Source organism: Punica granatum, chromosome 2 (genome assembly GCF_007655135.1).
Source record: "Punica granatum isolate Tunisia-2019 chromosome 2, ASM765513v2, whole genome shotgun sequence".
In the NCBI taxonomy this organism is placed as follows: Eukaryota; Viridiplantae; Streptophyta; class Magnoliopsida; order Myrtales; family Lythraceae; genus Punica; species Punica granatum.
In genome coordinates, this window is record NC_045128.1 from 44534702 (window position 1) to 44562345 (window position 27644).

At 38.3% G+C, this 27644-nt stretch overlaps 2 protein-coding genes and 1 long non-coding RNA gene across 5 annotated transcripts; all 3 read left to right on the top strand.

Moving 5' to 3' along the window:
- Positions 1–1203: 1203 nt before the first annotated feature.
- LOC116195066 (protein TOPLESS-RELATED PROTEIN 2-like) lies at positions 1204–12171 on the top strand. Of its 2 annotated transcripts, none has more exons than XM_031524034.1 (26): positions 1204–1698; positions 2019–2186; positions 2536–2715; positions 2900–3013; positions 3106–3264; positions 3429–3609; positions 3690–3816; positions 3900–4009; positions 4155–4293; positions 4389–4498; positions 4628–4697; positions 4834–4907; positions 4988–5083; positions 5169–5264; positions 5343–5470; positions 5964–6198; positions 6276–6443; positions 6598–6705; positions 6781–6927; positions 7881–7991; positions 8092–8274; positions 8433–8561; positions 9037–9132; positions 9411–9596; positions 11233–11414; positions 11594–12171. In XM_031524034.1, exons 2-26 carry the CDS (start codon positions 2107–2109, stop codon positions 11817–11819), a joined length of 3435 nt encoding a protein of 1144 aa, XP_031379894.1. In that variant the 5' UTR covers positions 1204–1698; positions 2019–2106; the 3' UTR covers positions 11820–12171. The 2 variants fall into 2 exon arrangements, with proteins under 2 accessions (XP_031379894.1, XP_031379895.1); XM_031524035.1 differs by having other exon boundaries at positions 1212–1698; positions 11233–11405.
- Positions 12172–14531: 2360 nt separating this feature from the next.
- Positions 14532–18658, top strand: LOC116196770 (uncharacterized protein At1g51745). Of its 2 annotated transcripts, none has more exons than XM_031526653.1 (4): positions 14532–14945; positions 15754–16337; positions 16481–16774; positions 16893–18658. In XM_031526653.1, the coding sequence occupies exons 1-4, from the start codon at positions 14761–14763 to the stop codon at positions 18122–18124; spliced, it is 2295 nt and encodes a 764-aa protein (XP_031382513.1). In that variant the 5' UTR covers positions 14532–14760; the 3' UTR covers positions 18125–18658. The 2 variants fall into 2 exon arrangements, with proteins under 2 accessions (XP_031382513.1, XP_031382514.1); XM_031526654.1 differs by having other exon boundaries at positions 14533–14945; positions 16896–18658.
- Positions 18659–20259: 1601 nt separating this feature from the next.
- LOC116194529 lies at positions 20260–22588 on the top strand. The gene is made up of 3 exons (XR_004154454.1): positions 20260–20768; positions 20885–21021; positions 21122–22588. It is a non-coding gene; the product is annotated as an uncharacterized LOC116194529 (long non-coding RNA).
- The last annotated feature ends 5056 nt before the right edge of the window (positions 22589–27644 follow it).

Consider the following 27644-nt stretch of genomic DNA (forward strand, 5'->3'; position numbering starts at 1 on the left):
ATATCTCTGTTAATCCACTTTTTTCTCTGATAAACTCTCTTATTCTTCTCTCCCCTCCACACTTAAAGACTTAATCGTGGATCTCCATCCAACTATTTTTCCCCCTTAATCTTAATCTTATTTATATCATTATCTCCTATTCAAAATTAGATTTTAAAAATTTAGTATAAACTAAGCGATCAATTTCACAGATATTGTCGTAGTGCGGGTCTAAATCTATAATTTATGTGAAATTGATATATATTATGTTATTAAATAATAAATTGGTAGTTCCCATAGAGTCTTACGAATTAAAATTAGATTTAATTCCATGCATAGCGCGAATCGCACTCATGTATTTTTATAAAGAAGGCATGCAAGCCTACATAAGAATAAATATCTAGTAAAGGTCAATTTACATCCGCGCTTAAGCGCGACGATAAAAATTTCAATTGACATCGAATAAAATTTTCATAAATAAAAAAGTGACTTAGAAATTTATAGATTTTGATTCTGAAATTTTCATTTTATTTAATGAATTTAAAAAATTGAGTCCATTAAAAGCCAAAACTTTTTTTGGGTGAAAATTAAAATTAAAAAAAGAAAAGTAAATGAGTGAGATAGGGAGGGAATAACGGAGAGAGAAAAGGAAGTTGAGGGAAGACAAGTGTAAATACGAGAGAAGAGATGTGTGTTCAAAATAAGAGTAGTCTTACACTTGACCACAAGCATGCGATGCTCTATTTCACTTTCTTATATAATTAAAGATATTGAGGATAATTTAGTAAAATTATGTAAAATAGTTAATGGGGATACGAATTCTTCCCATTATATAGTAGTAAGTTTAGATAGATAAGTGAAGAAAATAAAGGGTTACGTGTTGTGAAATTGAAAATCTCTTGATGACATACTTGATTATCTCTTTCAATGACACACGCTTTTATCGTAAATTAAGAAATTCAATTATCATATATGAGACTATCCACGTTCCTATATTTCATTTCGATTTGCAAAGACGATGTGCCACTTTTGTAGGGGGATGTTTTACTCTCTCTCTTTTTTTCATTTAATTGCTTCTTTATTTAATTAAATATCTTTTTGATATAGACTTTAATTAAATATTACTATGGGAAGAAAATCAGATGGAGAAAGTGCGTACTGTACGTTGTCTTTTCTCTCCGTGGAGACAGAGAGAGAGAAGCTACTGTTGGGAGGTATCTCGTAGAAAGAGAGCGATAGAAAGCTGATGCTAATCAGAGAGAGAGATTTCACTGGATACAGCAAGCTCTCTCTCTCTGTTGTTTAGAGAGAGAAAGTATAAAAGGGTTTAGAACAGAATGGGACAGGAGCAGAAATAAAAAAAAAAAGAGGACATTTCAGTATATCTGAATGTGAATTCTGATCTCATATGGGTTTTGTGTACGGGAGGAGGTAAAAGGAGAGAGGCTTCAATATCAATTCTTGCTAATGGTAGCGAGAAAGAGTGTTGATAAAAGTGAAGTGAAGGGTTGTTGCAGCCCAGCTGAATTAGCTGCAAAAGGACACATTCTGCAAGCGAGAAAAGCAAAAACAAAAGGAGGAGAAGGGAGGGGCCAAGCGAAATACTCTTTCACAAGCCGGAAACCCTAACCCTAGATATATTACTTGAGGTTACCGCCGCCGCCGCCGCCGCCGCCGCCGCCCTCCAGTCTGCTCTCTCTCCCTCTCCTCCCAATGGAGGTGCGAACACAGCGTTTGGTTATTCGATTATCGTGCTTATTATTCAGCTCGTTAAGTCTCAGCTCTTGGTTCTGGTTCTCGAACTCAGCTTTTCCTGGATCTCTGTTCTTCTCGATGATTGTACGGTTTATTTGGGATTCCATGTGAAGAAACTCTAGTTTAGCTGGAATGCTTTTGATAAACGGTTCAGAGCAGGCCTGAACGCTGTTTTTAAGTACCATTGCCTAATCAATCATTACCTAGGCACAGCTAAAGAACATCGCACCGAGTTGATTTTGCATGCCAAACTATCTCATGTAGCTGTACCTTTTGCCTTGCAGAGCATCCTTCTGCGCTGGGGCTGATCACCTCTCTGTCTCAGTTTAGCATTGAATCTTTGCGCTGGAGCGATTAGGTGCTGCAGGGACGATGTCATCGTTAAGTAGGGAATTGGTATTTTTAATTCTTCAGTTCTTGGATGAGGAGAAGTTCAAAGAAACTGTTCACAAGTGAGTTCAATTTTTCTCTGGTTATAAATTTTCCTTCTAATCTTTAAGCTCTGCTGGGGCAACAAATGGACCATCTTTTGATTTTTCATAGATTTTGTTGACCTCATGAGGAGGAAGGTTTGTTTGATTAGCTTTGGTACCTTCGATCATTATATATGACAGTCTAAATAGATCCCCAGGTAATTTTCTGATTCAGGAAAAGGCAGAGTTGCTTCCTTTATATATCCAACGGGACCTAAGCTTCCCTCTTTATAGCTTTACCAGAGAAAGGGCATAATGCATTAAGTTCCTGTTATTTTGGGACAGTTCATGTTTCTGAACAAACGCGCCATTACATTTCTGAATACAGGCTAGAGCAGGAATCAGGGTTTTTCTTTAATATGAAGCATTTTGAAGATCAAGTCCAAGCAGGTGAATGGGATGAAGTCGAACGCTATCTATCTGGATTTACGAAAGTTGAAGATAACCGCTATTCAATGAAGATATTCTTTGAGATTAGGAAACAGAAGTACTTGGAAGCTCTTGATAGGTGCATCTCTTTTCATTGTCGAACACACCCCCTTTTTCCATTTGGAAATACCTAGAATCTGAGAGGAAGAAAATCCTTTTGTTTACGACTGCGTCCAGCCACAGTCTGTTAATGCATCTTACAAATGGATAATTACATACTGATGATATGATTTAGTTTTACCTTCCTGTATTCTATACATCAGGCAGGATCGAGCGAATGCTGTTGAGATTCTTGTGAGGGACCTTAAAGTTTTTGCATCCTTTAATGAAGAGCTCTTTAAGGAAATCACACAACTGCTGACGCTTGATAACTTCAGGTACTTCCTCTCAGTGCATTTCCATCATCTCCACAGGCCTAAAGTTCATCTTAGCAAATAGCAATACTCATATCCCTGCTGACTGTTGACAGGCAAAATGAACAGCTTTCAAAGTATGGAGACACAAAGTCAGCTCGAAATATTATGCTCGTGGAACTTAAAAAGCTTATTGAAGCTAACCCACTGTTCCGCGATAAGCTTTCTTTTCCTGCTTTCAAGAGTTCAAGGCTGAGGACCTTAATAAATCAGAGGTTTTCTTGGATGTGTCCTTGTTGATTTTTATTTCACTGGCCTTATTGTATTTCGAAGTGCATATGCACATGTAATTAGAAACATTTTTTTATCTGCATGCACATTAAGGAAGCAGATGGATTGCAGGTTATTAGTGCTAATGATGAAAATTGTTTTTTTTCAGTCTGAACTGGCAACATCAACTTTGCAAGAATCCACGGTCAAATCCTGACATAAAGACCCTATTTGTTGACCATACTTGCAATCCGACTGCAAATGGAGCTCGACCTCCTCCTCCTGCTAACAATCCATTGGTAGGACCCATCCCTAAGGCTGGGGCATTTCCACCTATTGGAGCTCACGGTGTAAGGACCCTGCAACCATAAGAATAAATCTGAATATGCAGCAACTCCTGATTGGTTGCTTCTGTATTACTGCTTTGCAGCCATTTCAGCCTGTAGTCTCACCATCCCCTGGTGCCATAGCTGGTTGGATGTCTAGTGCAAATCCTTCTTTGCCTCATCACCCGGTGGCAGCTGGCCCCCCTGGCCTTGTGCAGACTTCTGGTGCAGGTGTGGATTGGGGCTTCTGTTTGGTTCTGTTGCGGGTTTCTGCTGCACATCTTATAATTGTTCTCTCCTTGTGATTTATACAGCTGCCTTCTTGAAACACCCGAGGACACCAAGTGGTGCAACCGGGATGGATTATCAGCCAGCTGACCCTGAGCACTTGATGAAGAGGATTCGCACAGGCCAATCTGATGATGTATGTTTGCAAGGTCTTTCTTTTCCAATCCAATTTCAATCTTTATCTTTCTGTTGACCATATTAGCCTTTAGATGAGGTTGACTATTAATAATACTTTCGTGGTGCCTGTGAAACAAAAATCTGCTCAATAATGCCATCAACAGGTGTCCTTTTCTGGTGCATCACATTCTCCAAATGTTTACTCACAAGATGACCTTCCTAAAACTGTTGTCCGGGCTATTAATCAAGGATCTAATGTCATGAGCATGGATTTTCATCCACAACAGCAGACTCTACTTCTAGGTTTGCTCTTCGAGATGCTTGCTTTCGTAGCTTATTTCTTAGGGTTGGAACTCTGTTTTTGTCTGATGTGATGGCAATAATCAAATTGTCTGTAGTTGGGACCTATCTCGGTGAAATTAGCCTCTGGGAAGTGGGATCGAGGGAGAGGTTGGCACATAAACCTTTTAAGGTTTGGGATATCTCAGCACCTTCAATGCCTTTACAGGTTCTTTTTTTTTTTTTCGGTGGTTCAATTTCCTTCTTATCTTTACTAAAGAATCACCAGTCCATGAACGAGCATGGCATTAAGAGTTTCAAAAGAAATTGACTCGCTTCTGCATTATTGTTCTCCCAGTCAGCTTTGCTAAATGATGCTGCTATATCAGTGAATAGATGTGTTTGGGGCCCAGATGGACTTATACTGGGTATGCATATCAATCTGTTTCTCTAAGCAGTCACCTTTTCCACTGGCTGTGCTTTAAGCCTCTACGCAAAATTGTTTGTATAAATTGCTTGTATTTTGATATATTGAAAATTTTAAGTTGCATGTTGCACTTTTAGGTGTCGCATTTTCGAAGCATATTGTCCAGATATACACTTATAATCCACATGGAGAGCTCAGGCAGCATTTGGAAGTAAGCTTTCTTCCCATCACTGTTCTGATTGTGATGCAAGGAAGCAGTTATTTTTCACTGACCCCTGCTTTATCCGTCAGATTGATGCCCATATTGGGGGTGTAAATGACATTGCATTTGCTCATCCAAACAAGCAATTGTGTATCGTAACATGTGGCGATGATAAGACAATTAAGGTATTATTTCAATTTGCATGAGAAGGAGAATATATATTATATAGATATATACGTTCCCTCCCTTTAATTGGTATTGTGTTGATAGGTATGGGATGCTGTGGCTGGCCGCAGGCAGTACACATTTGAAGGCCATGAAGCACCAGTATATTCAGTATGCCCTCATTACAAAGAAAACATTCAGGTGCATTGTCTATTAAACTGGCTTAATGAATTCAATGTTGGACCACTAATTTACTGTAAAATCCAAATTAATTTGCAGTTCATTTTCTCAACTGCCATTGATGGGAAAATAAAAGCATGGTTGTATGATTGCTTGGGATCTAGGGTGGACTATGATGCACCAGGTTTTTGGTGCACCATGATGGCATACAGTGCTGATGGAACCAGGTTTGTGTTCGTCTCAAATATTAACAAAGTTCTATTATATGGTTGTTGAGGTCTAGGGTGGACTATGATGCACTAGATCTTTGGTGCACATTATGGCATGCACTGCTGATGGAACTAGGTTTGTGTTCGTTGGAGAATTAACAAGTTCTCTCAAGAGCTTAAGGTCACAGCAAATCACCTCATCTCTTAGTCTATCCCTTTTATCAGTCCTTTTGGATCCTAACATACATCTTATCCATCAGTTAGAGATTGATATCATATTATGTATAAAAATGGATTATTAGCTTTTGAAGGCTCTGTTTGACATACGTGCAATGCATAGAAGTTATGTAAAGGAAATAGGTGCAAGATATTTTCTGCTTAATGCAATTATGGGAATTAGAAAGTCTTCATAGTTTTGCCACTGTTTTTTTTTTATCAATATTATTGCTGTATTTTATGAATTTGTGCCGGCATTCAGGAGGCATGTATAATTTTTGCGGTCATATTGCAGGCTGTTTTCGTGTGGAACAAGTAAGGAGGGCGAGTCTCACTTAGTTGAGTGGAATGAAACTGAGGGTGCTATCAAAAGGACATATTCTGGTTTTAGGAAGCGATCTCTAGGTGTTGTCCAGTTCGACACAACAAGGAATCGATTCTTAGCTGCTGGTGATGAATGCCAAATTAAGTTTTGGGATATGGATAATACCAGCATGTTGACGGCTGTAGATGCAGATGGCGGGTTGCCTGTTAGTTCAATCTCATACAGATTTTGTTTGCACTAGTCAAATAGTACATATAAAGTTGTTTGACTCTCTTCTTGCAGGCTAGTCCCAGATTGAGATTTAACAAGGAAGGTTCATTATTGGCTGTCACGGCAAATGATAGTGGTATCAAGATATTGGCTAATACTGATGGTATGCGTTTGATAAGGATGCTGGAGAGTCGAGCTATTGAAAAAAATCGAGCGCCTCCTGAGCCCATGAATTCGAAGGTAGCTTTACTCTTGTTTCTCTGTGCCTAATTCAGCATAAATAACAGAACAACTTTCCAGCAAAAGCACATCAAATGGAGCATTTGTAACGGAGCAACCATTGTGAGATTACATATAGTTGACGACGTATAATTTGTATCCAATGCTTTTGCAGCCTTTAATTGTAAATGCACTTGGTCCTGTGGCAACCGTCTCTGCTTCCATGGCTTCAATGCCAGAACGTCCTGATAGAATGCAGGCAGCTGTTTCTATCAACAGTCTGGTATGGGTCGCATCCTCTGTGAAATTTCACTTTTTACTGTTTGCTTGTTTTTGATAGTCTCACACATCTTTTCAGGGACCTATGGAGAGTGGTAGGCTTGTTGATATCAAGCCCCGAATTGCCGATGATGTCGATAAGATCAAGACCTGGAAAATGTCTGATGCAGTTGATCCTTCTCAACTGAAAACTTTGCGGTTACCTGACAGCCTGACTACGGGCAAGGTGATTGTTTATAGACTGCCATCACCCATTTATGAGAGATATACATGGTTTCTATTACTTTGGTTTTTCTCCCTATGTAATTTGTCTAGCCTGTAATTATCCTTCTTCTACTATCGAAGTGTTCTTTTAAAATGAAGTCTTTGCTTGAGCACTGATTTTGCCGAGTGTTGTTGCTGGTTCTGTATCTATTGGCCTGTGATTATTACTGTTTCATCTGGGAGATTGCTTTATTCCTTAATATAACATACAGTGCTTACTCCGGTGATGATCATAGTAGTAGACTCAAGGTATTGCAAGGATGGAGAATTGTGCTACCTAGGATTTAATTGCTCCTATAGGAATAGGACGAAGATAATTATCTGTTCTTGAATATGAAATAGTAGATTTTTAGTAATATATAATATCTTATCATCTCCTTATCTATGTATTATATAAAGTTGAATACAATGTAATAAATAGTGGCATAGTAATAAGCATATATACAATTAGGATCCAATAGGATCAAATTAATAAATGCATATAAATTAAGAGTTTATAAATAAATTTATTAATAATGTTAGTGTATAAGCATAAATATAATTGGAAATATTTTAATTTTAATATATCCTCAGAACTTAAGATAACTACAAATGTATCCTCAAAATTTTTGGCATACTAATTTTTGACCGAATTTATTAGGTATTCTATCCTATAGAAAAAAGAAAAATTCTGTATGACAATTTTGAAACTTAACTAAGACCAATTAAAGTTTGAAATTGGTAAATACAATTATATTTGTCGTGAAAATTCCATGCTACTCACGGGCCAAAAAGCCTAGTTCAAATATATATATATATATAAATATATAATATCACCAGCTCAGTTAGAAGTTCCTCTTTGATAACTGTATAACAGCATGATGAGTACCTGCATGAAAATGTAATTAGTGACTAGAAGTTATCCGTAATACACAGGTGGTAAGGCTGATATACACCAATTCTGGGCTAGCTTTGCTGGCTCTTGCTTCTAATGCCGTTCACAAGCTTTGGAAATGGCAGCGCAGTGAAAGGAATCCTTCAGGGAAGGTTGGTTTTACATCTAAATAAAATGCAGTCCCTATAACTTATGGATGATGTTATAGTAACATCCTCTTTTCTAACATCTCTTCATGTGAATACTTCCCAGGCTACTGCACATATTGTACCACAGCTGTGGCAGCCACCTAATGGAACTCTTATGACAAATGACATAAGTGACAGTAAATCACCAGAAGAATCTGCTGCTTGCATTGCCCTATCTAAAAATGATTCTTATGTCATGTCAGCTTCTGGTGGGAAGATTTCATTGTTCAACATGATGACGTTTAAGGTTTATTGTTTGATGTTCGGCCTGCTTTCTGTTCTGATGCATTTACTTTAGATTTTGGCAATATCGACTCTCGTAGCTGGCTTTTTCTGGTGAGAATAAGCAAGTTTCATGTGGCTTTAGATAGAAAATGGTTAGATGAACATCTTTCTGCTTCTCAGGTCATGACAACGTTTATGTCTCCACCTCCTGCTGCCACTTTTTTGGCATTTCATCCTCAAGATAATAATATAATTGCGATAGGCATGGAAGATTCTACCATTCAGATATACAACGTGAGGGTTGATGAGGTATGCTTATCGGTCATATCATTTAATGTGGTGTTATCAGTACTGCACCAGACATTGAAATGACCAGGTCATGGGTTAACTGTGGTCGGACCAAAAAATAATTTAAAAGTATATTATTAGATGATCATGAAAGATATAAAAAAATGTGATAGTAAATTACGAAAACACATGATAACTGAATATAAAACAAATGAAGTATAGGGTAGTACAAAGCAAATTAAAAATAATATTGTATTGCATAGTCATTGATTTAAGAATTCTAATATTGTTAATAGTATTACAATTTGATTGATTTAATGTTATCATTTCTTTTTTGACTTTCAAAAAGAAATGATTATCGTGCATTGGACATGGATACTATATATGCTTGTCAATTGAGGCTTAATGTGTACTGCAAAATTTCAAAAATCATCCGCTCACCTGGCTGCTTTTGGTCTTGAGCTTGTCCCTCGGTTGCACTTTTGCATGTTTGCAGGTGAAAACCAAATTGAAGGGACATCAGAATCGGATCACGGGGCTGGCATTTTCTCAAAATTTAAATGCACTGGTTTCCTCTGGTGCTGATGCTCAGGTTAGAAATTGATCTGAACAGATTAGGAACATCTTTTTTTTGGCTTGAGCAGTATAGGGTCTTTGTATGGTCAGGATCTTTTTGGCTGCTCGAGGCTGGATTAAGGGGCACAAAATTCGTCCATTTATGCTGTTTTAATTTTGTGCTATTGACAAGTGGAACTTCGATGTGCTAAATTGATCTCATATAGAGATGATGGTTTTTGTTGAGATCTAACTCTGCATACTCTTCTTTGGTTCATAATGCACGGCTTAATACTGACATAACTGATGGTGCAGCTATGTATGTGGAGCATTGATGGATGGGAGAAGAAGAAGAGTAGGTTAATTCAAGCACCTGCAGGTCAACAGTCCCCATTGGTTGGAGAGACAAAAGTCCAGTTCCACAATGATCAAATCCACCTTCTGGTTGTCCACGAGAGTCAAATTGCTGTCTACGATAGCAAGCTTGAATGTTTGCGCTCCGTAAGTTGCAACTAATCTACACATTTTACCGCTTTTAGCTTGATGTAATTGCTCTATATTATTCTCATTGCCACTCTTCACTTGATTTACTACCTTATAGGTATGCTTTTAGTGGATATCATTATCCTGGATTGATATGTATTTACAATTTTCTATCAGCATGATCTCTTCTATCAACAGGACAAATTGTCTACTCTGGCGAATCAACATATGTTTGTATCATTGGAATCCACATATTTCATCTACATTCGTTCTATTACATGGAATCCACATATTTCTTCAGTCTTTGGAGAAAATCCATGAAACAAGATCAGAGCCCTGCTGGCCGATAAAAGTTTTTCTATTTATTATAGTGTGATTATTATTGAAACAATAGACATGCTATCGCTGGACAGAGTGATCCGCTTTTCCCATGAATGCAGGCTGCTAAAAAGCATTTAGCATTATTCTGAAAACTGTTAAAAATGTCTTAGTGATGGTTGCTTGACACCTAAGTGGGCATGTGATAGTGTGTTGCTTAAGTTATTCGATGGATTTATGTAACAGCTTGCAAGAGTCAATGCTACATAAGTTAACAACATTAGAGCCCAATCACTAAGGACTTTGAATTTTTAAGATATCCAGTACTCTGACGGAGTGCATTGGAAGCAGAGCATAAAGATCTCCCATGTGGTTAGTTCGTGGAGTCAAAAATGCAATTCCCTTATTTTACTTCTGGCGCTCCGCAACAATTTAGTTCATTGTTGAAAAGAAAAATCCATATTCTCAGAGCATGTAACCGGTTTCTTAAGTAATTTTCCTAGTACAAATTGTAAGGAATTGTACAGGATTTAAGTCCTAACTGAACAAGCAGTATAAGATTGAAATGTTCTTGAAGTTTGGAGAGCTTAAACAGAATTGGGTTTCTGGTCTGATATTGGACACAGTCAGATGAAATGCCTTGGCAATATAGGTTAAGCTGTCAGCCAGGTAATCTAAGAAAATACCGAACTGTTGCATCAGTTAGTGCTATGTCTGATCTCTGTGTAACAGAGAACAGAGATTAAAGGTTGCCTCTGTTGGTAGGAAGGAAGACCTTGTAATTTTGGACCGGTTAACTATGACAGTAAATGCATTATAACATGGGCTAGTGAGATTCTTTGCTCTTGATCCATGTAGTATATTTACATGTGATGAGGACACAGGACATCATTATTACGCGAGTTGAAACTACAGATTGGCATCAATCAATTGTCGTTATTTACCCTCCATCTTAAGCAGATATGTTATTACTGAGCAGGGCTCTTCATTATCTTCATATCCAAGAGTAAGTTGCCTAATTTTTTGAGCGTGGCTTGCCATCTCTCTGTCATCAGAACATTGTATACCATCAATGCTGTGTAATGGCATTACCATTCTAAGATAGTGTTTCATATCGTAATTATGTTAGGAGATGTGTGCATTCCTCTGTACCAGGCGCAGCTTAATTATAGAGATGTTTTAGATACTTGCTTGTGCTGATGCAGATTGGGATCATCTGCTACATATGTTGTAAGATAACAGTTGTCGTAGCCACCTGCGGTGGCATATGAGAATGGAATTATTGTTGCTACTAAGGGATATTAATGCACTCCATACCTGTTCCTTGTTCCAACAGTGGTCCCCAAAAGACAATCTCAATGCTCCGATATCGAGTGGAATATATTCATGTGATGGGTTACTGGTCTATGCTGCTTTCTGTGATGGAGCTGTAGCGGTGTTTGATGCGGATAGCTTGAGGCTGAGGTGCCGTATTGCATCTTCTGCCTACATACACCCCCCAACTGTCAGGTTAGTGAGGTAGATTATCTTTATAAAGCTAGGCTGCACTGCACCTCGGCTAATAAGGGACTAGCAGAGGCTGCTCTTCCTTTTCTTTTTCCCTTTGTATATTGGGTGACATTTTTCCTCCATTTCGGTTGAAGCAATATGAATTTCCACTTACTGGGGAACTTCTGTTTCTGTTTCTTTGGGTGCAGTGGGACTGCTGCTTTCCCAACGGTGATAGCTGCTCATCCATCTGAGGCAAACCAGATTGCGCTGGGAATGAGTGATGGTACGGTGCATGTCCTCGAGCCAGGCGATGTAGAACAGAAGTGGGGCGGCAGTGGTGCTTCCGCACAGGATAATGGGCCCCTACCCTCAAATTCATCAAATCATTCGCTGAACGGGCAACCACCGGAAATGTCGATGCCTTCGAGATGATGTTATGGATGTAGAGCTAGGTAACTATAGAGGAGGATGGTAGGAGCCACTCTCCTGAACTATTACTAATTCCCTTTATGTTTTTTCCCCCCTCGTCTTCTTTTTGGGGAGGAGTGGTGGGGTGGACCAATTTTATTGGTATTTACAGGCGTTCCCACCCCTTGTTGATCATTATTATAACTATATTCGTTGTAAATCTTATGTTAGAGTAAGATCATGCGCAGGTTCATTCTATATAATGTCAAATGTTTGTTTAATAACTCCTTAGAAGAACAAGCACATTGTATATTTGGCTTAATTTAGGTTTGGGCAATGATCCTTCAGAATGCACGTGCGATGATTTGGTCGAGCCCTTGCAACTGGAATTTATAGATATGCTTATGCCATGTTTTACATCAATATTTGCATTTTTGTAAATTTGAGATTGAAGGCGCCATCTCAAATGCCGGTGTTCCTCTGATGGTTTATGCAGATTGATTATGTTTAATTATTCTATTTGAAAGTTGTAACTTATAGAAATATATGGTTGGTTGGCTTGGAGAATGAGGGGTGGCGGTTGCTAGTTACTGATGAGTAGACTGCAAGTACGAGTGGAGAAATTTCATTCTTCCTCTATTGTTTATGAAATCTGGTTCTTTTGGGGTTAATACTTGATGCTTCAGCAGAAAATGCAGTACGTAACCATGGACACGAACTGGCATTGATACTGTTAGGACAGTGCACTTTCTTTAAATACCCCTTCTAAATTGAACTTTCTTTTACTTATTATTTCATTCATATGTAAGACATCTTAAAGATCGAACAGTGTCGGTTGGGTTGTGATCTTCGGAGACAAAATTTCCTCTCTTTGGTGCTTTGGCCATGGCCCTGGGGCATGGCCTACACGATGGATGGGAAAGCTGCTGCTGCCTGATGAGATTGAGAGTAGCATATCCTATGAATAATCTATCACTCCTCAGAAAGCTGCAGTTGATCTCATGAAGAATTTTAGGTATGTATCTTGTTGCAACACTTAATGAATAAGATGGAGGATTTTTTTCCAACTCCACGAGCAATCCTTTATGATTATGAATGACCAAAAAGACCTTCCTTTTTTTCCAGATAAGCATACGCCCAAGCCACGCGAAGGATCACCCTACCTCACTCCCGGAAATAACCAGCCAGCGACTTGTTTATTGACAAAAAAATATGACTTGTTAATGCAACCTTCAATAAATTCAATAAAACCCCCATCTCACCGTATTAAAAGCTTTCATTTAATCCACCTTAACAGCACAACTAGGGTTCATTTGTGCTCCTATTATTTCTTCACCAATTCATGAGCTAGAACATTTTCAACCCTCCTCCCTTTAATGAAAGCTGATCGATCAAGCCTCATCAACCTCAAAGTACGGCTACAATCGTAAAGAAGAGGGGACGGGAAATCCCTAATTTCAATAACTTGCCTTAATTTTGATTGCAGATGGGGGAGGGAGGGGATGATGGTGACGGTGTCGTTTGATGGGGGGAGGGGATAGGAAGAACGACGTCGTTCGGTTGGGGGAGGGGACAGGATTGAGGATGGCGTTGTTTGGGCCAGATCTTTAAAAAAAAAAAACGGGAGGACAAAAACAACGTCGTATGTGATGAAGTTCAACGTTAATCGAGGCCGTTTGTCTATTAGATGCCACATAAGCGTTCATGTCATTTTTCCGTAACGGCACTTACGGAATTTTAACGGTAGTACCAAAATGTTATGGATATTGGTCATCATTTTGTTTCAAAAAATCTTTCAAGTAGCAATTTGTTAGTTTTAAAATCTTTCAATGACCATTTTGATAGTTTTCTCTTATTATCTTGAAGCTACTATAGGCAAATTATGTTTATTAAATGTTATATTTGGCAGGAGAAATTCAGTAAGTTTTAAAGAAATGTGATGGTGAAGAAGGTGATTGACAATATTAAGAAGAGAGTAAGGATGTATATGTTTTAACCTAATTAAATAAGTGTATAAAAGTTAGTTATAAGGGAAATTGAATAGGAGAAAAAGAGTAAAATAAGCTAAGATGGTCCAAATTACAATCATTAAACCAAAAACCACCTAATGAATAAGTCAAACGTTTTGACTCATGAAAAAAGTCAATTTTCACTTATCGGTATTGTTAACCCATCACAAAACATCTTCCCTTCCTTATCATTCATGTTTTCTTTTTATAGATTTCGTTTCTTAACTAAGTACTTAGTTTTTAGCACCTAATTTGTCAAACCCGACCTAAGTCTGCTGTCCAACATCCGATGCGAAGTAGCAAAATTTACATATGCTTTTAATTTGAAGTCACGTGCTATTTGAATTTTGTTGGAGAGAAAGTCTGCATACCTATGTGCTGGTATTCTAATTTATAAAAAAAATGCTGGTATTTTATAGATACTCCAATATGTTAAGCTTGGATGAGCGCTTTACTTTGTCAATATTGATCAATTGAATGAAGATCCAACGCTTATTTCAAAATAAATAAATTATGAAACGCAAATTGCTACATTACATGAACAAGATGGTTATTTTTGTCATTTAACAGAAAAATATTGTGGAATCAGCCGATGCGGACATGGAAATAGAAACAAAATACATACCGGTCAAACAGATACCGACTTTCCCAAAATCGTTTTTCAATTTTATTTTATTTTTAATTTTTTTTGCTCAAATTTTTTATTTTATTATTAACTAAAAAGAACCCTAGAATTAGAATTAGATTGTTGAAAACAAAATCCCCAATTCGGATGGAAACCCTAGCCCTAATTTTAGTCCGATCATCAATCAAATCCTCTACCATACGTGGAGCTATCTCCGGTCCTTCATCTCTCTCTGCTCTCCCTGCCGTGCAGGCACTTCTTTGTGCGTGATCCGCTAGATGTATGTAGCTGCAGTGCGGAAGAAGTTGTTGTCGTTTTGAGTCTGTTGGAGATGGAGGGTGGTTCAGGATCAGGCGCCGCGGATTGTAGCCCCGGATCCATTGTGTGGGTCCGGAGGAGGAACGGCTCATGGTGGCCCGGCAAGATATTGGGTCCTGAGGAGCTTTCAGATTCTCATCTAACTTCACCTCGTGCAGGGACTCCAGTCAAGCTCCTGGGCAGAGAAGATGCTAGCATGTGAGTTTCCCACTTGTCTTCTATAGACTAGGTCGCTTAGTAATTCGTTCTTCTTGTTCTAGTCATTCGACAGTAATGAATTTAGTGGTTTGCTTTATCTCATTTTATATTTTGCTATGAATTTAAGCTGAATATGAGGTAACATCGTGGTTCACTAGCGATTAGCTGAAACATTTGCAAAATTGCTTCTCTAGCTGAAAAAATATGTAAGTGGTGCTATGATTTTGTTCTGCGAATCCTGTTCCCTTCCTATGTACTATATACTGTTCGGGATGTGACCAGATGCATCTTGCCATCAATGTGAAGAAAGCATCAGGAGATGGAACAGTGGTAAACCTAATTCTGAGTTAGCTATGGGGTTACTCTTCCGGGTTAATCGTATGTAATGGAAAGGCAAATCCATTCCAATGAAAAAGCCCATTGAGAATAGGCAATTAACATCTCTACTTTGTGCTCCTCCATGCATACATTTAACCTCTCCATCTCGCCTACAGGAGTTATAACATGTGAATATTTTATTTTGCCAATTTTTATGGATGTAGTTGGTTATTTTTTTCTTAATTCCCACACTCAAATGTTAGAGACTTCTCAATTTAGAATTATTAATTGCACTTTGAACCGAATAGTTGCATATTACTGGTATCTGTCTGCTTCTCATCTGATTTTGAATCAAATTTGTGCACTAGATATTCTTATGATTTTTCAAACTCCCATTTTAACTCATAAAATACTCTAAGGGTATGTTACTGGTTGCTATTCATCAATTTTTAATGGGAATGATCAGCTTACTTTCTTGTCAATACACCAGAGACTGGTACAACTTGGAGAGATCAAAGCGTGTTAAGGCCTTTCGATGCGGAGAGTTTGATGATTGTATTGAAAAAGTAGAATCATCTCAGGCTACTCCAACGAAAAAGCGAGAGAAGTATGCTAGTCGAGAAGATGCCATTCTTCATGCTCTTGAACTCGAGAAGGAACTATTGAGGAAGCAAGGAAAAGTCGATATCGCTAATAAACTTACTGGAAGCAAGTCATCAGTGGCCACTGAAAGGAGTTTAGTCGTGCCTTCAGGATTACTAGGGAATGGAAGACAACCAACTGATAATCCTTTGTCATCTCACGTCATCAGGAGATTTTCCAAGGATGAGATACCAAACGTCGCTTCATATTCGCAGAAGGGGAGGTACGGTAATGAAATCTTTCAGGAAGATGGTCTTCTTGAAAATGTACCTCGTATGAGAGGATTGCAAGATTTTGGACTCAAAATTGCCACTCCCAAGCGGAAGCTGCCATCCTCAATTACTATGAATGGATTCATGAATCCTAGGATGAATGATGCTCATCTTGTTCGTGTAGGTGATCTAAGCGTGGAAAACACCAGCTCTGCCGATGGTAATTCTTCAGTAGCTCATTATGGATACTGTGGAGACATATTTTATAATTTTTGTAGAGGCCAACAATAGCTGTCCTTAATATAATTTTATTTTAACAATGAAATTCTCACGTCTTGACCATTTCCAACTTCTTCTATTCAGGAGGTGAGGAGATGGGAGTGATCTGCCGAGCAAAGCGGAGTAGATGCATGTATTTGCCACAGGACCATAGTGATTCTTTGGATGACAGAGAGAATCCTCGAAGCATGATGGATATTTCTCCTTCTACATCTGGGGAGGGCAACCCTTACCCTAATACTTGTCAGATGGGAGGAAGTGCATTTAGATTATCTGGAGCTGGTGACTATGGTTCATCTGAGTATTATTTATCGGAATCAGAGCCTGATTCTTCAGAAACAGGGCAAAATACGAATGATGAGATGACTTCTCTTTCAGGTATGATAACTGACTTTTGATCTAGTATTCGGTTGAATGTTTCCTTGGTTAATTTGAAATTTCACTTTCTTATGGTTCTATTATCTTGTTTGTTTGGGTGATGAACTGTTTACTCTAGAAGATTCGGATGTTACGGGATTGCATAAAGCACAGGAACATGGAAGCATGAGTAGCGAGGAGCCTGAATGTTCAGTACTCTCTGCAGATGCATCTCACGTACTTCCACATGACCATGTATCTGAGAGTCGAGCCGTATCCAAGTGGCAATTAAAACGGAAGAGAAATATCCGGAATCTCCCAAGAAGGCATTTGGATGCCACCGATAGAAAAGCATTAATTGGCTCGAGTCATCGAATACATCCTGTTGAAAGTGGAAACATATTTGGGCAAAGATCATCAAAGTGGGGTTCTCGTGTCCATTACAGTGACTTAAACTATAGTATTGATGAGGCTGATGAGAATGAAGAGTATCTGGAAACCCATCTCTTTAGAGACCTTGACTACCCTACTCCGAGAGTGAACTGTAGAGGTCAACATTCTGGGAGTCCGAAAATAATTGATTGTGAAGACATGAGTTTCAGAGGGGCACGCTATGATCCATTCTTAATTGGCCGAAATCCTCTTAGTGGGGCTAGGAGACCCGTGTTGTTTGAAGTGGATCTAAAGGTCCAGGTGAGCTATCAAAGAGAGCGAGTACCTATTGTAGCTGTGACAAGCAAGTTAAATGGGAATTCAATCATTGGGCACTCCATCCAGATTGAAGCAATAGAAGATGGCTCATCGGATCATCTTCTACCATTGAATCATGATATGCCTGAGGAAGCAATTTATGGTAATAGGAAGATGGGTCTTCCCGCAGCATGGAGGACTGCTAGGAGGACAGCCAACTTCCGGGTACCTCGTTCAAATCCATCATCAGCGTTTGATGGAGATGAAGATGAGGGCCTTCCATCTGTAGATCGAGAAAGGAAGTCCTTGAAGAGTGTAGGTGAAGGAGGTTTTAGTCAGAAAGGTTTCCTGGTGAGGAGGAGCCTTCCCCAAATGGCTGCCCAGCAACCTAACAGGAAAATCTCAAAGAAGTTGACAAAGAGAGTAAGCCTGTCATCACGACAGAAAATAAGGACTCTGTCCTCGATTGCCATTGAGCAGAATTTTGGCAGTAAATGCATGCTTGGTCGATCTGACAATGGGATGGGTGGACTGATTGAACCGGGGTCATCAAAACCAACTACGGTGGCTTGCATTCCTGTGAAGTTAGTGTTCAGTAGGTTGCTTGAGAAGATCAACAGGCCACCATCAAAAGCAGTTGCTAACATTTGTCGATTGAATGCAGATTGTAGGGAGAAGTAGATCTAGAGATATTTGTACATTGTGTTGGAAGTTTTTAGATAAAAGTATATTACAGAGCCTGCTGCGGAACACAGAAGCTCTCAGTTGCTGCCCTCACTGCCCCACTACTGCTGCCACATCCTCGCTTTTTAAGACATGATAAGAGCCTACCTACACGGAACCGGGCCATCCTTGGACGTGGTATCCCAAATAGAGAGGAAGGGGAGAGAGAATTGAAAAAAAAAGAAAGGAAAAATAAATGCACTGCACTTTGACCATCTAAGTATTGGTATCATAGCATTGGAATTTATTGATGCTCAGGTTAGAAGCTGACCTCACATCATAGTATTGGTATTATAGCATTGGGAATTTATTAATGCATATAGCAGGTGCCATAGTGGCTTTTCTAGTTCTCCCTTCTGTTAGTTTATCGGGGAATATTATCTACATGAGCATGCACTGCTCTGGACTGAGCTAAATAATGGACTAGTGGAAGTTGCTGTTTTCAGTTATAATAATTGTTAAGAGTATGTCACGGGTGACATTTTTCCTCTATTATCGTTGAAGCATATGAATGCCCAGTTGATCGGATCCAAAGTCTCCTTAAGACCACCTCCAGCAGCCATTTCACGCAAGTCTCTTCGTCATGTGGCAGCGCGCAAGACGCGCGTGGCTGCTGGAGTTGGCTCCGCCAGCGGAGCTGTGTCTCACTCGTCTCTCTGCACAGAGACGACTAGGGGGCTGTTGCGCGGCAGCTCTGCCTCCCACGCAGCAGCCTCAATTCACTTTTTTTTTTTTGAGCGGTTGCTTTTAATTATGTTTAATTAATAATAATTAATTCTTACCAAAAAATTAATAATAATTAACAATAGTAATAGATAATAATTGTATGCATTTAATTAAAATAATACGTATGCGAGTCCTCATTAAAAATTTGAAAATAAACACTTGTTGAAGGGGCGAGAAGTCTTTCTTTTTGTTGAATGTCTCTAAAAGTTGAGATCAATTCAAAATTTTGAAAGAGAAACTCTTGTTAGAGATGGTGTAATGCTTTACTTTGGATGGAAGGAAATGAGAGAGGGGTAAGTGTAGTGAGACTGTTGTATTTCTAAATCAGATGACGGCTGATCCATCTATATCAAACCAGGTTGCTCTTGGAATGAGCGGCCATCTGATGTAGGTGGAGCGAACATGAGTAGGGTGGGGGCACCATCGCCTTCGAGGACAATGGGTCCCTTTCAAATTCGTCAAATCATTTGCTGGGAAGCCGTAAAAAAGAAGCGATGCCTTTGAGGTGAAGTTCTGGATTGGTGGCTAGTTTGCAGCAAGAGCGGACTGTGGGTACGAATGATAATTAAACGATCATGTGCTCTTCCTAAAGGTATCTATGTTATTCCATGAGTCGCACCTGCTCCATTTGCCGTTTTTATCGATCGAGTTCTATATGTTTCATTTTGACTAAATCAAACCTATAAGGTTTAGTCCTTTATGGTCCAAATCGTAACTTAGTGGTAATGACTGATGATGTGGCGGTTAATGCCGTCAAATATGCACGAAAATGCTTACTACGATATATAAAATAATAAGAAAAATAGTTTCAAAGCAAAAAATAGAAAAAGACAAAAAAAAGTCCCTTGTCGGGCTGTGTGCTTCCGTGGGATGGGGATTTAATCGATAAAATCTAAAAGGTTTAGAGAATTAATCATTATAATGAATTAGGCGTAGAGCCCATGCAGTGTACAAGTATACAACAAAAGGATATGTCCTGATAAAATCCAACTATATATTCAATGAGTATTATTCATTCACCGTGAATGAGTGTCAATCAATAAAAATATTTGTAAGTGAAAGCTTGTGAACTTATTATAAGGTCACTTCTTCACTTTTAAGTGTTCCGATTGAATGTTACGTAGCAAAATGATTGAGTAATACTCATCGAATATTTGCGCGTCTTTTCCTCTATGCAGATGACTTCCAGCCTCTAATAGAGGTACGGTGCTACCAACATGACCTTGGATCATGTGACGTGGAGATCTCAATTGTTTATTACACGTGAGATCCACGTGGATCCATGTGTGGATGTGCCGCTCGTCACTGTCACATAACATAGGGACAGGGTGGAATTTACCATAAAGGTCAAGGTAACCCGCGCGGATAACTTCCAGCCTGGTCTGGTCCCTTTCAATACTTTTCACACTATTGGGCATTTGCTGCTCAAGCGATGCAAATCTCTGTCTCTGCTCCTCCCGCCTTTTTCCTTGTCACGAATTTGATCGGTTCCAGTTTTCGTGGATGCTAGAGAAGATGCGCCGGGCAATCTCTCTCAGATGGAGATTGGATTCCGTAGCTCGAGACGCTGCGGGGTGCCCTTTGAGAGTTCCTTCTTAGGGGGAATTCCCTGATTCTTGGTTGCTCAGCTCTATAGAAGCACTACAGGGAGATCCTCCGATCCTTACTATCAGCCAGGGGATTGACGGGACTGGACGAGTAAAATTCGTGCTGTTGGATGCCGAGGTTGAGGTCCTCACTGCAAGGCAAGTGCTGCTTAAGGGAAGCACTTTATGCAGTCTCTGGTCGAGGCTCTCGGTTTCACAGCCTTGAGCTCTCTGAACGCCCGAAAGATCTCTGCCCCTCTCGTTATCTACTACTTACTACCCACTCTCAGGTCTGATCATCTGATTATATCCTGGTATCTGTCTGCTTCTCTCGGTGTTGCATGCTTTATACTATCAGAGCTGTATAGTATGAACTAACACGAAACGATTTTTTATTCTTTTTCAGACTCCCATTTCAACCGCATCTAGAATCATTCTCTACTATCCTATCAGCTAAAGAGAAGAGAGTGGGGGAAGAAAGCGTTGACACGCATAGCTCTACGGGCAATGAGTATTCAAACAATCTCCAATATTGCATTTGAGGTACAGTATACTAATACTAGGTAATAGGTAAAAAGCAAAGGGCAATCTCCTCTATTTTCTCAAAAGGAAAAGACTGCATGCAGCACCTCTTCTGTTTCAGGTGAAATGTCGTCTCTTGTAAGCATCTTCATCCACGAAAACAGGATCTTGACTTCTCTGTATCGTTGTCCGACAGTGAAGTCATAGTCAGATAATACAGCATTCCAAGGGTGACGCTGACTATGGACAGGGCAGCTCCTCCAGCAAAGATTCCAAGTTTTACGACATAGCAGTAGTAGTTCCCAAAGTCGGTGCTATTCTCACCGTGTCTCTCATTCATGGCAGCTGCTGTCAGCAGCAAGAAAAATGCTACAGCAAATGTGAACCTGCATTACATTAGAGCGCATTATGAATGTTTTACTTCAGTATAAGCTTAAAAGATATTGGATAAACATGAACATGGCGATGCACAACAATAACATGACAGTTAGGAGCTGCAGTAACTGGATAGGGAAATGATGAAACCAAGATTGATAGAACAAGGAAGCTCCCAGGGGCTCATGGGAGTTTTCCAATCCAAATTACAAAAATAAACCGTCTCGTAAAGTCAAAAGAGAGGACATACAACAACATGATGTTACAGAAGCATTTTGCCCTTGTTGTAATTCAGGTCGTCTAATTAGTCGCATCGCATTGAAAATTTTGGTGGAATAGGCATCCATTCAGATTAAGTGTCGCTACTTATTTGCTGTTTCCCAGGAACCGGCCAACCAACCTACTGCTATTGTCCAACTAGAGCTGGAGAGATGAGGGCTCTTGTTGCAGCAAGTACACCCAGTTCCCAGATTAATAATTATCTGAGCTATCACGAGAGCCATTGCAGCTGTTAAACCGAGAGCTAGAGCAGGACTTTGGGGACGAGCACATTGTGTAGGCGCTATCAACTGCACTGTGGAACCCTGTGCATTGGAGAGGTTGGGTGTCATTTGATTGTAAGGAAGGCAAGTCATACTTATCAATAGGTGAGACTTATCGACCACAGAAGAAACAGATATCAGAAAGGAGGAGCAGTGTTTCAAAATGCAAGAACAGAAATGTGAAATTCAGAGAGCTTAGAGCATGAAGTCTGATCAATGCCGAAGGGATAACATTTGGAGTGGCAGAGGATGAACCCTCCCATGGTCGGTATTAACAAAAGAACAGCAAGTGTTCAACAGTTTTGCTTGAAACCAGTTAGCAAAGTGGATAGTACTTTGATCCGGGTGGCCTCGGCAGCGAAACCTGTGGCAGTAAAAAAGAGCCAAAAACCACCACAACAAACGAGCAGAGAGTTTCTCTCCAGCTCTTTTTTTAATATATTTATTTTGGGGTCAGAAACAGGAATTTAACAGCAGTCGGGGGGAAAACCTCGTTACAGAAAACGTCGAGTTGGTCTTTGGGAACTTATTTATTTATTTCTTCTTTTGATAGATTAGGGCAAGCATTCTTCAACTCTGAAAAAGGGACAAAATCTGGCCCAAAAAAGAAAAAAGAAAAGGAAAAGGGACAAAAAAGGAGTATGAGGACATGAAGAAACGTATTTAATTCTTAATGCTTACCACTGTAATTAATCGAGTCTAAACAATCATTGAACTACTTTGCCTGGAAAAAAAAAAAAAGAAATCAAACCATTCTTCCCACCGTTCGTCTTTTGAGAAGAATATTTTTCATGTCATAATTAATGGAGTCGTATTCCATCGAGCTACATTTGCTTTTTGTATTTTGATGTAACCAAAGTGAGGAGACAATGTTGTTGGTGCGAAGCATGACATGGGGACGGCGGGGTTTGGTAGTTCAGATCACATACCACGCCCCCAAGATATTCGCATCTTTCCTGGAATTTGTTTCTTTGGTGTTGTAAATTAGGAAAAGGAGACGTCCACGAGGAGTCTACTATGTGGAAAAGGATGAGCCCCTCTCTAATATTGATCAAGTAATTACTACGAGTAGAGTGTTTTTTTTTTTTTGCCTTCACTACAAGTAGTGTTAGTGTTAGTGTTAGTTTTGATATTTTACCATGGAGGATTTTGGAATTAGCAAACTTAGTGGAAATGTTTGAATGAATTATCTAGATATCTGTATCTATATATCTATATATAAAAGGAAGGACGGGTATTCGAATTACTCGATTGAATTGGTCTTTTGAGTTTTTTTAATTTTAATTGAATTACTATAAATTAGAAAAATATTCGAATTGCAATTTTCAAGATATGAAATCTATGGAATATATATTTATATTATACATAAGGAAATAATATACATATGTATATACCTTATGCCTTTTGCCGTTCAAGATATATATATATGGATTTATCTTATATTTTAGATCGTACATATATAAATGGTAAGAAAATTAGGATAAAATATATAGTAGTGTATGCATATATTTCTATTACATTATGTAAATATCATTACAGCATTTTAAATATTATGTTTACTTTTATTATTGGATTATCTCTTTTCAATGGACTACTTATATATATATGTGTGTGTTTTATGTTGCTCAAATTTTTTGACAAGTAACAATCTATTAGGTTTTTAAGTTTCCCAACGCTCGCTGGAGATTCATATATATATATATATATATATATAAGTAAGGATATGGTGAGCTCGGTCAGATGATTTCAGAAGGTTTGGTTTGAAAATTGATATTTCTCGATTTTTTTAGTTTCTTTTTAATTTTTTTTTAATTTTAAAAGATATTTTATGCTACAATGATGATTAAACATATATATATTTTTATTTTTCTAATGAGATATTATTAGTTACAAATATCTAATAAATAACTTTTAAATTTTTAAAATTCAAAAATGATTTTGAGTATATCTGTTGAGGAGTAAAAAATGGGCCTAAGCCCGTATAAGCCCAATGGAAATTTAATATGGTATCAGAGCGGGTTATGTTTCCGCATGCCTACGCGCGTATGCGCATGGACTCACATCACGCCAGGCCCAGTATGTCCGAGTGCAGCCAAGAGTGCACCTCGTGTTAGTGTCCCCCCTCACCCGAGCACGGAAGATGAGCCCGGCTCGAGCTCAATTGTTGAGGGCGGGTATTTAAGGGCACCTGACAACGTGTAGGCAGAAATAGACCACACATTGCACGTGAGGGCGGGTGTTGAGGAGTAAAATGGGATAAATCCCACATCGGAAAAGAAAAGGAAAATCCATGGGTTAATATATGGCTTGGGTACCACCACTTATCAGCTTGAGCTTTTAAGTGGATATGGGCCTAAGCCCGTATAAGCTCAATGGAAATTTAATAATATCTAATTTTAATATTGAATATTAAAAAAATATAATAGAAAAATTGATATTTTTTCTAATTTTGTATGAATAGATAATAATTAATAAATCACCAAATTTGTATTTAAAAATTAAATGAATATTTTTTAATAATTATCGATATAATAGAATATTTTTGAAATTTTTTAAGAAAATTTTATAATATTTGTAATATTTAATAATCTTGAATTAGATGAAAGTTAATATCAACGTCTGTCATATATAATAATAATAATAATAATAATAATAATAATAATAATAATAATAATAATAATGAAGAATATTTTCTTCTTAAAATATCTTCAAATTTTCTTTTTTTGATCTTTTTATCCTTTATTATCACTAACAATTTGTGGGTCATTGATCTCTTTTAAGATAGAATATCTTAAATAATCAAATCTATATGTTTATTGTAATCTAAGTGCTTAAACGGTTTGAATGTCAAAATATTTATACTAAATAGTTGGACGATTCAATCAAATCTAAACGTCCAAAGTACATTTTTAAGTTAAAAATTGTTGGATGACAAATAATTGGATTTTATTTGAGGTCCATTTACTCTAAAATTTACCATTTAAATGAAGATTAATGATGGAATCATTAGTGTGATATTGACGTCGATGTTGACTCTATATCTTTATATGTTTATATATATATATATATACACCCACAATATACTGACTCTTTTCTTAAATTTATCATATGGTTTAAAAATTATTAAAAAGGCCCATGATTTACATGTTGATCCAAATCTGTCATGACTTTAATTTGTTTATTAATTTTTAACGGTGTTGCTGATGTGGAATGTAAGTGGACTCATTTTTGCCACTGTGGCTCTTTGCCCGGGATATGATTTAAGAAAAAAAATTAAAATCATGAGATCAATTTGAGAAAAAAATTAAAATCATGGGATATGTTTGAGGCCCACTTACGTTTTATTGATTAACAAATTGACGTTGTGATAGATCTGGAATAAGATGTAAACTATAGGAAATTTTGGGTAATTTTTAAAGTGTGAGATAGATTTGAAAAAAAAAGGGTAAAATAATGTGATATATGATGTAAAAATCCTTTTTTTTTTGCAAATTTTTTTTTGGTGAACTTTTTCTTTGGTTGAAAATTATGATTTATACAATATATAATAAAAATTGACAAAAAGGGGGAAAAATCACGTTCTATCTCGTGCAACACACAAGTCCACGACTAGGTACTTAATAAAGCGTGTTTCTGATTTTAATCAAGAGATTCTAAATTCAATACTTGTAGTGGAACTACTTGTGTCTTTATTAGTTATTATGATTTTTATTTATTTTATTATGCTCATTAACGTCTCTTATAATTGAAAAATATATATTTAATAATGTACTATTTCACTAATAATACATGGACAAGTCGAATTTCCCGTACTATTTGATTTGCTGACGTAATAATATTTTAAAAAAGGGGTTGTGTGTGTAGTTTGGATCACCACTTGTGGCTGCGCTTGGTTCATCCCTCACAAGACCATCTGCCGTGTTCGAAGACTTCCCCATATAGTTTTGACAAATACGCACCCCTCCTTTTAAATAGGCCATTTACCACCCCTACTTTTATTGACATGGTAGGTGATTCAGCAAAATACGGGCCCTTAAGCCGATGAGGCACATATTATTTCTTTGAAAAAATAGATTAATTATATAAAAAAATTTTAAAAGTAAAAATTATAAAAAGACAAATAAGATAGCAACAGATTTGAGTAGGAGAAATGGGGGTTTACGTCGGTTGCCAGCAACCCCACCTCTCATCCTCAAATCGAGGTCGACTGAGACCTGGATATTGGTAATATACCTTTTAAATTTTTAGGACTTACACATTACCTTGTTTATAAATCATTAGTAATCCAATTTATCATGATAATTCATATTACAATCTGTCAGCACTCCATTTTGACTCACTAGTTCATACAATGTGCATCAACAACAATTCGGACCATGACTTGAGCATCGATACAAAGGAGGGCTCGACAGGGTAGTAAATTGCTATTCATCCTCAAGTCAATAGGGACAAGCAGATGATTCAAGCACATGATAGAAGAATTTCCAAAATCATCCAGTGACCTACAGAGCAAACAGAAAGCCCAAACAACTTCCAAACCAGCTTTTTCAGAATACAACACGTACAGTGCTATTTTTTGCTGGTTCGCTTGACCATCAGAAGATAGTTAATATTGGACTCCAAAAATCCCTCGCGGTGCCAAACAGACGAAAAATGTCTTCAAATGCATTTTGCAGATCATCTGTTTTATACAGAGCAATTTTCTAAATACAGACACCTTTTCAGTGAAAGTCCAAAAACGCTGGTTCATCAGAAAAAAGTTAGTGCCTGATGTCAGATGCAGTAATACTCCGCAATTCTACAGATCATCAGCATTACTTCATATTGCTTCTTGGAAGTGACACAGACTCATTGAATGACTTCTGAGTGACAGAAGTAGCATACCTTTTAACGGAAATGCACAACCGGAGACTGGTCTTACGAAATATCGACAAACGAAGTTAGTTATGCATTGCCCTGAAAACTACAGCGGACAGACGCAGTTGGGCAAATCAGACTGCAGAATCCCTTTCAGTTTCCCGAATGACCTCGGAAGAACAGAAAAGACTGTTTTTAACGGAAATTCATAACCGGAGGTCATTTTGGCGGAAACTTGACATTAAATGATTGGCCAACACAGTGCTACTCATCCCAAGGCTCAGTGTGAAATCCTTAGACATAACTGCACAATCCATCTAGGCCCTCGAACAATGTTTTAGGGTTTTAGATGCAGTTTTTCAATCTTTCGAGGTCTGTTCACAATGAACAGAGATTGCAGCGATCTCCGGCTCGCCCAAGCAACTCAGAAAGCATTCTGAGAAATCCGGCTTCGGACCTCTGGGACGTCTCAGGCTTCACATTGGCAATACTAGCTTATTGGTCAATTATTTGGTTTGATTGACAATGCACGTCAAAATGACCAAAACGAAATGCAGACATGATATGCGCATTCAGAAACGGCTAACTTTGCTTTGATTGCCTGAAATGAGAAAAATCGGCTTTCGAGCTTAAAAACCACAGGAGCATTCTTTTGGGCAAAATGGATGATTTTGGACTCATTTGAATCGTTTTCGCTCGCACAATGACAATTCGACGTTCGTTTGAGCTACGAACCTTGAACACGCGATCAATCGAGACCCGAACTTCGTCCCGACCTTCCCTCAAGACTCGTGGGACCCACGGGCTGCCCAAGGGCAGCCACCCCTTGCCCAATGCCGCCCCATCTCCTTAGCTTCTTCTCCATGCCAA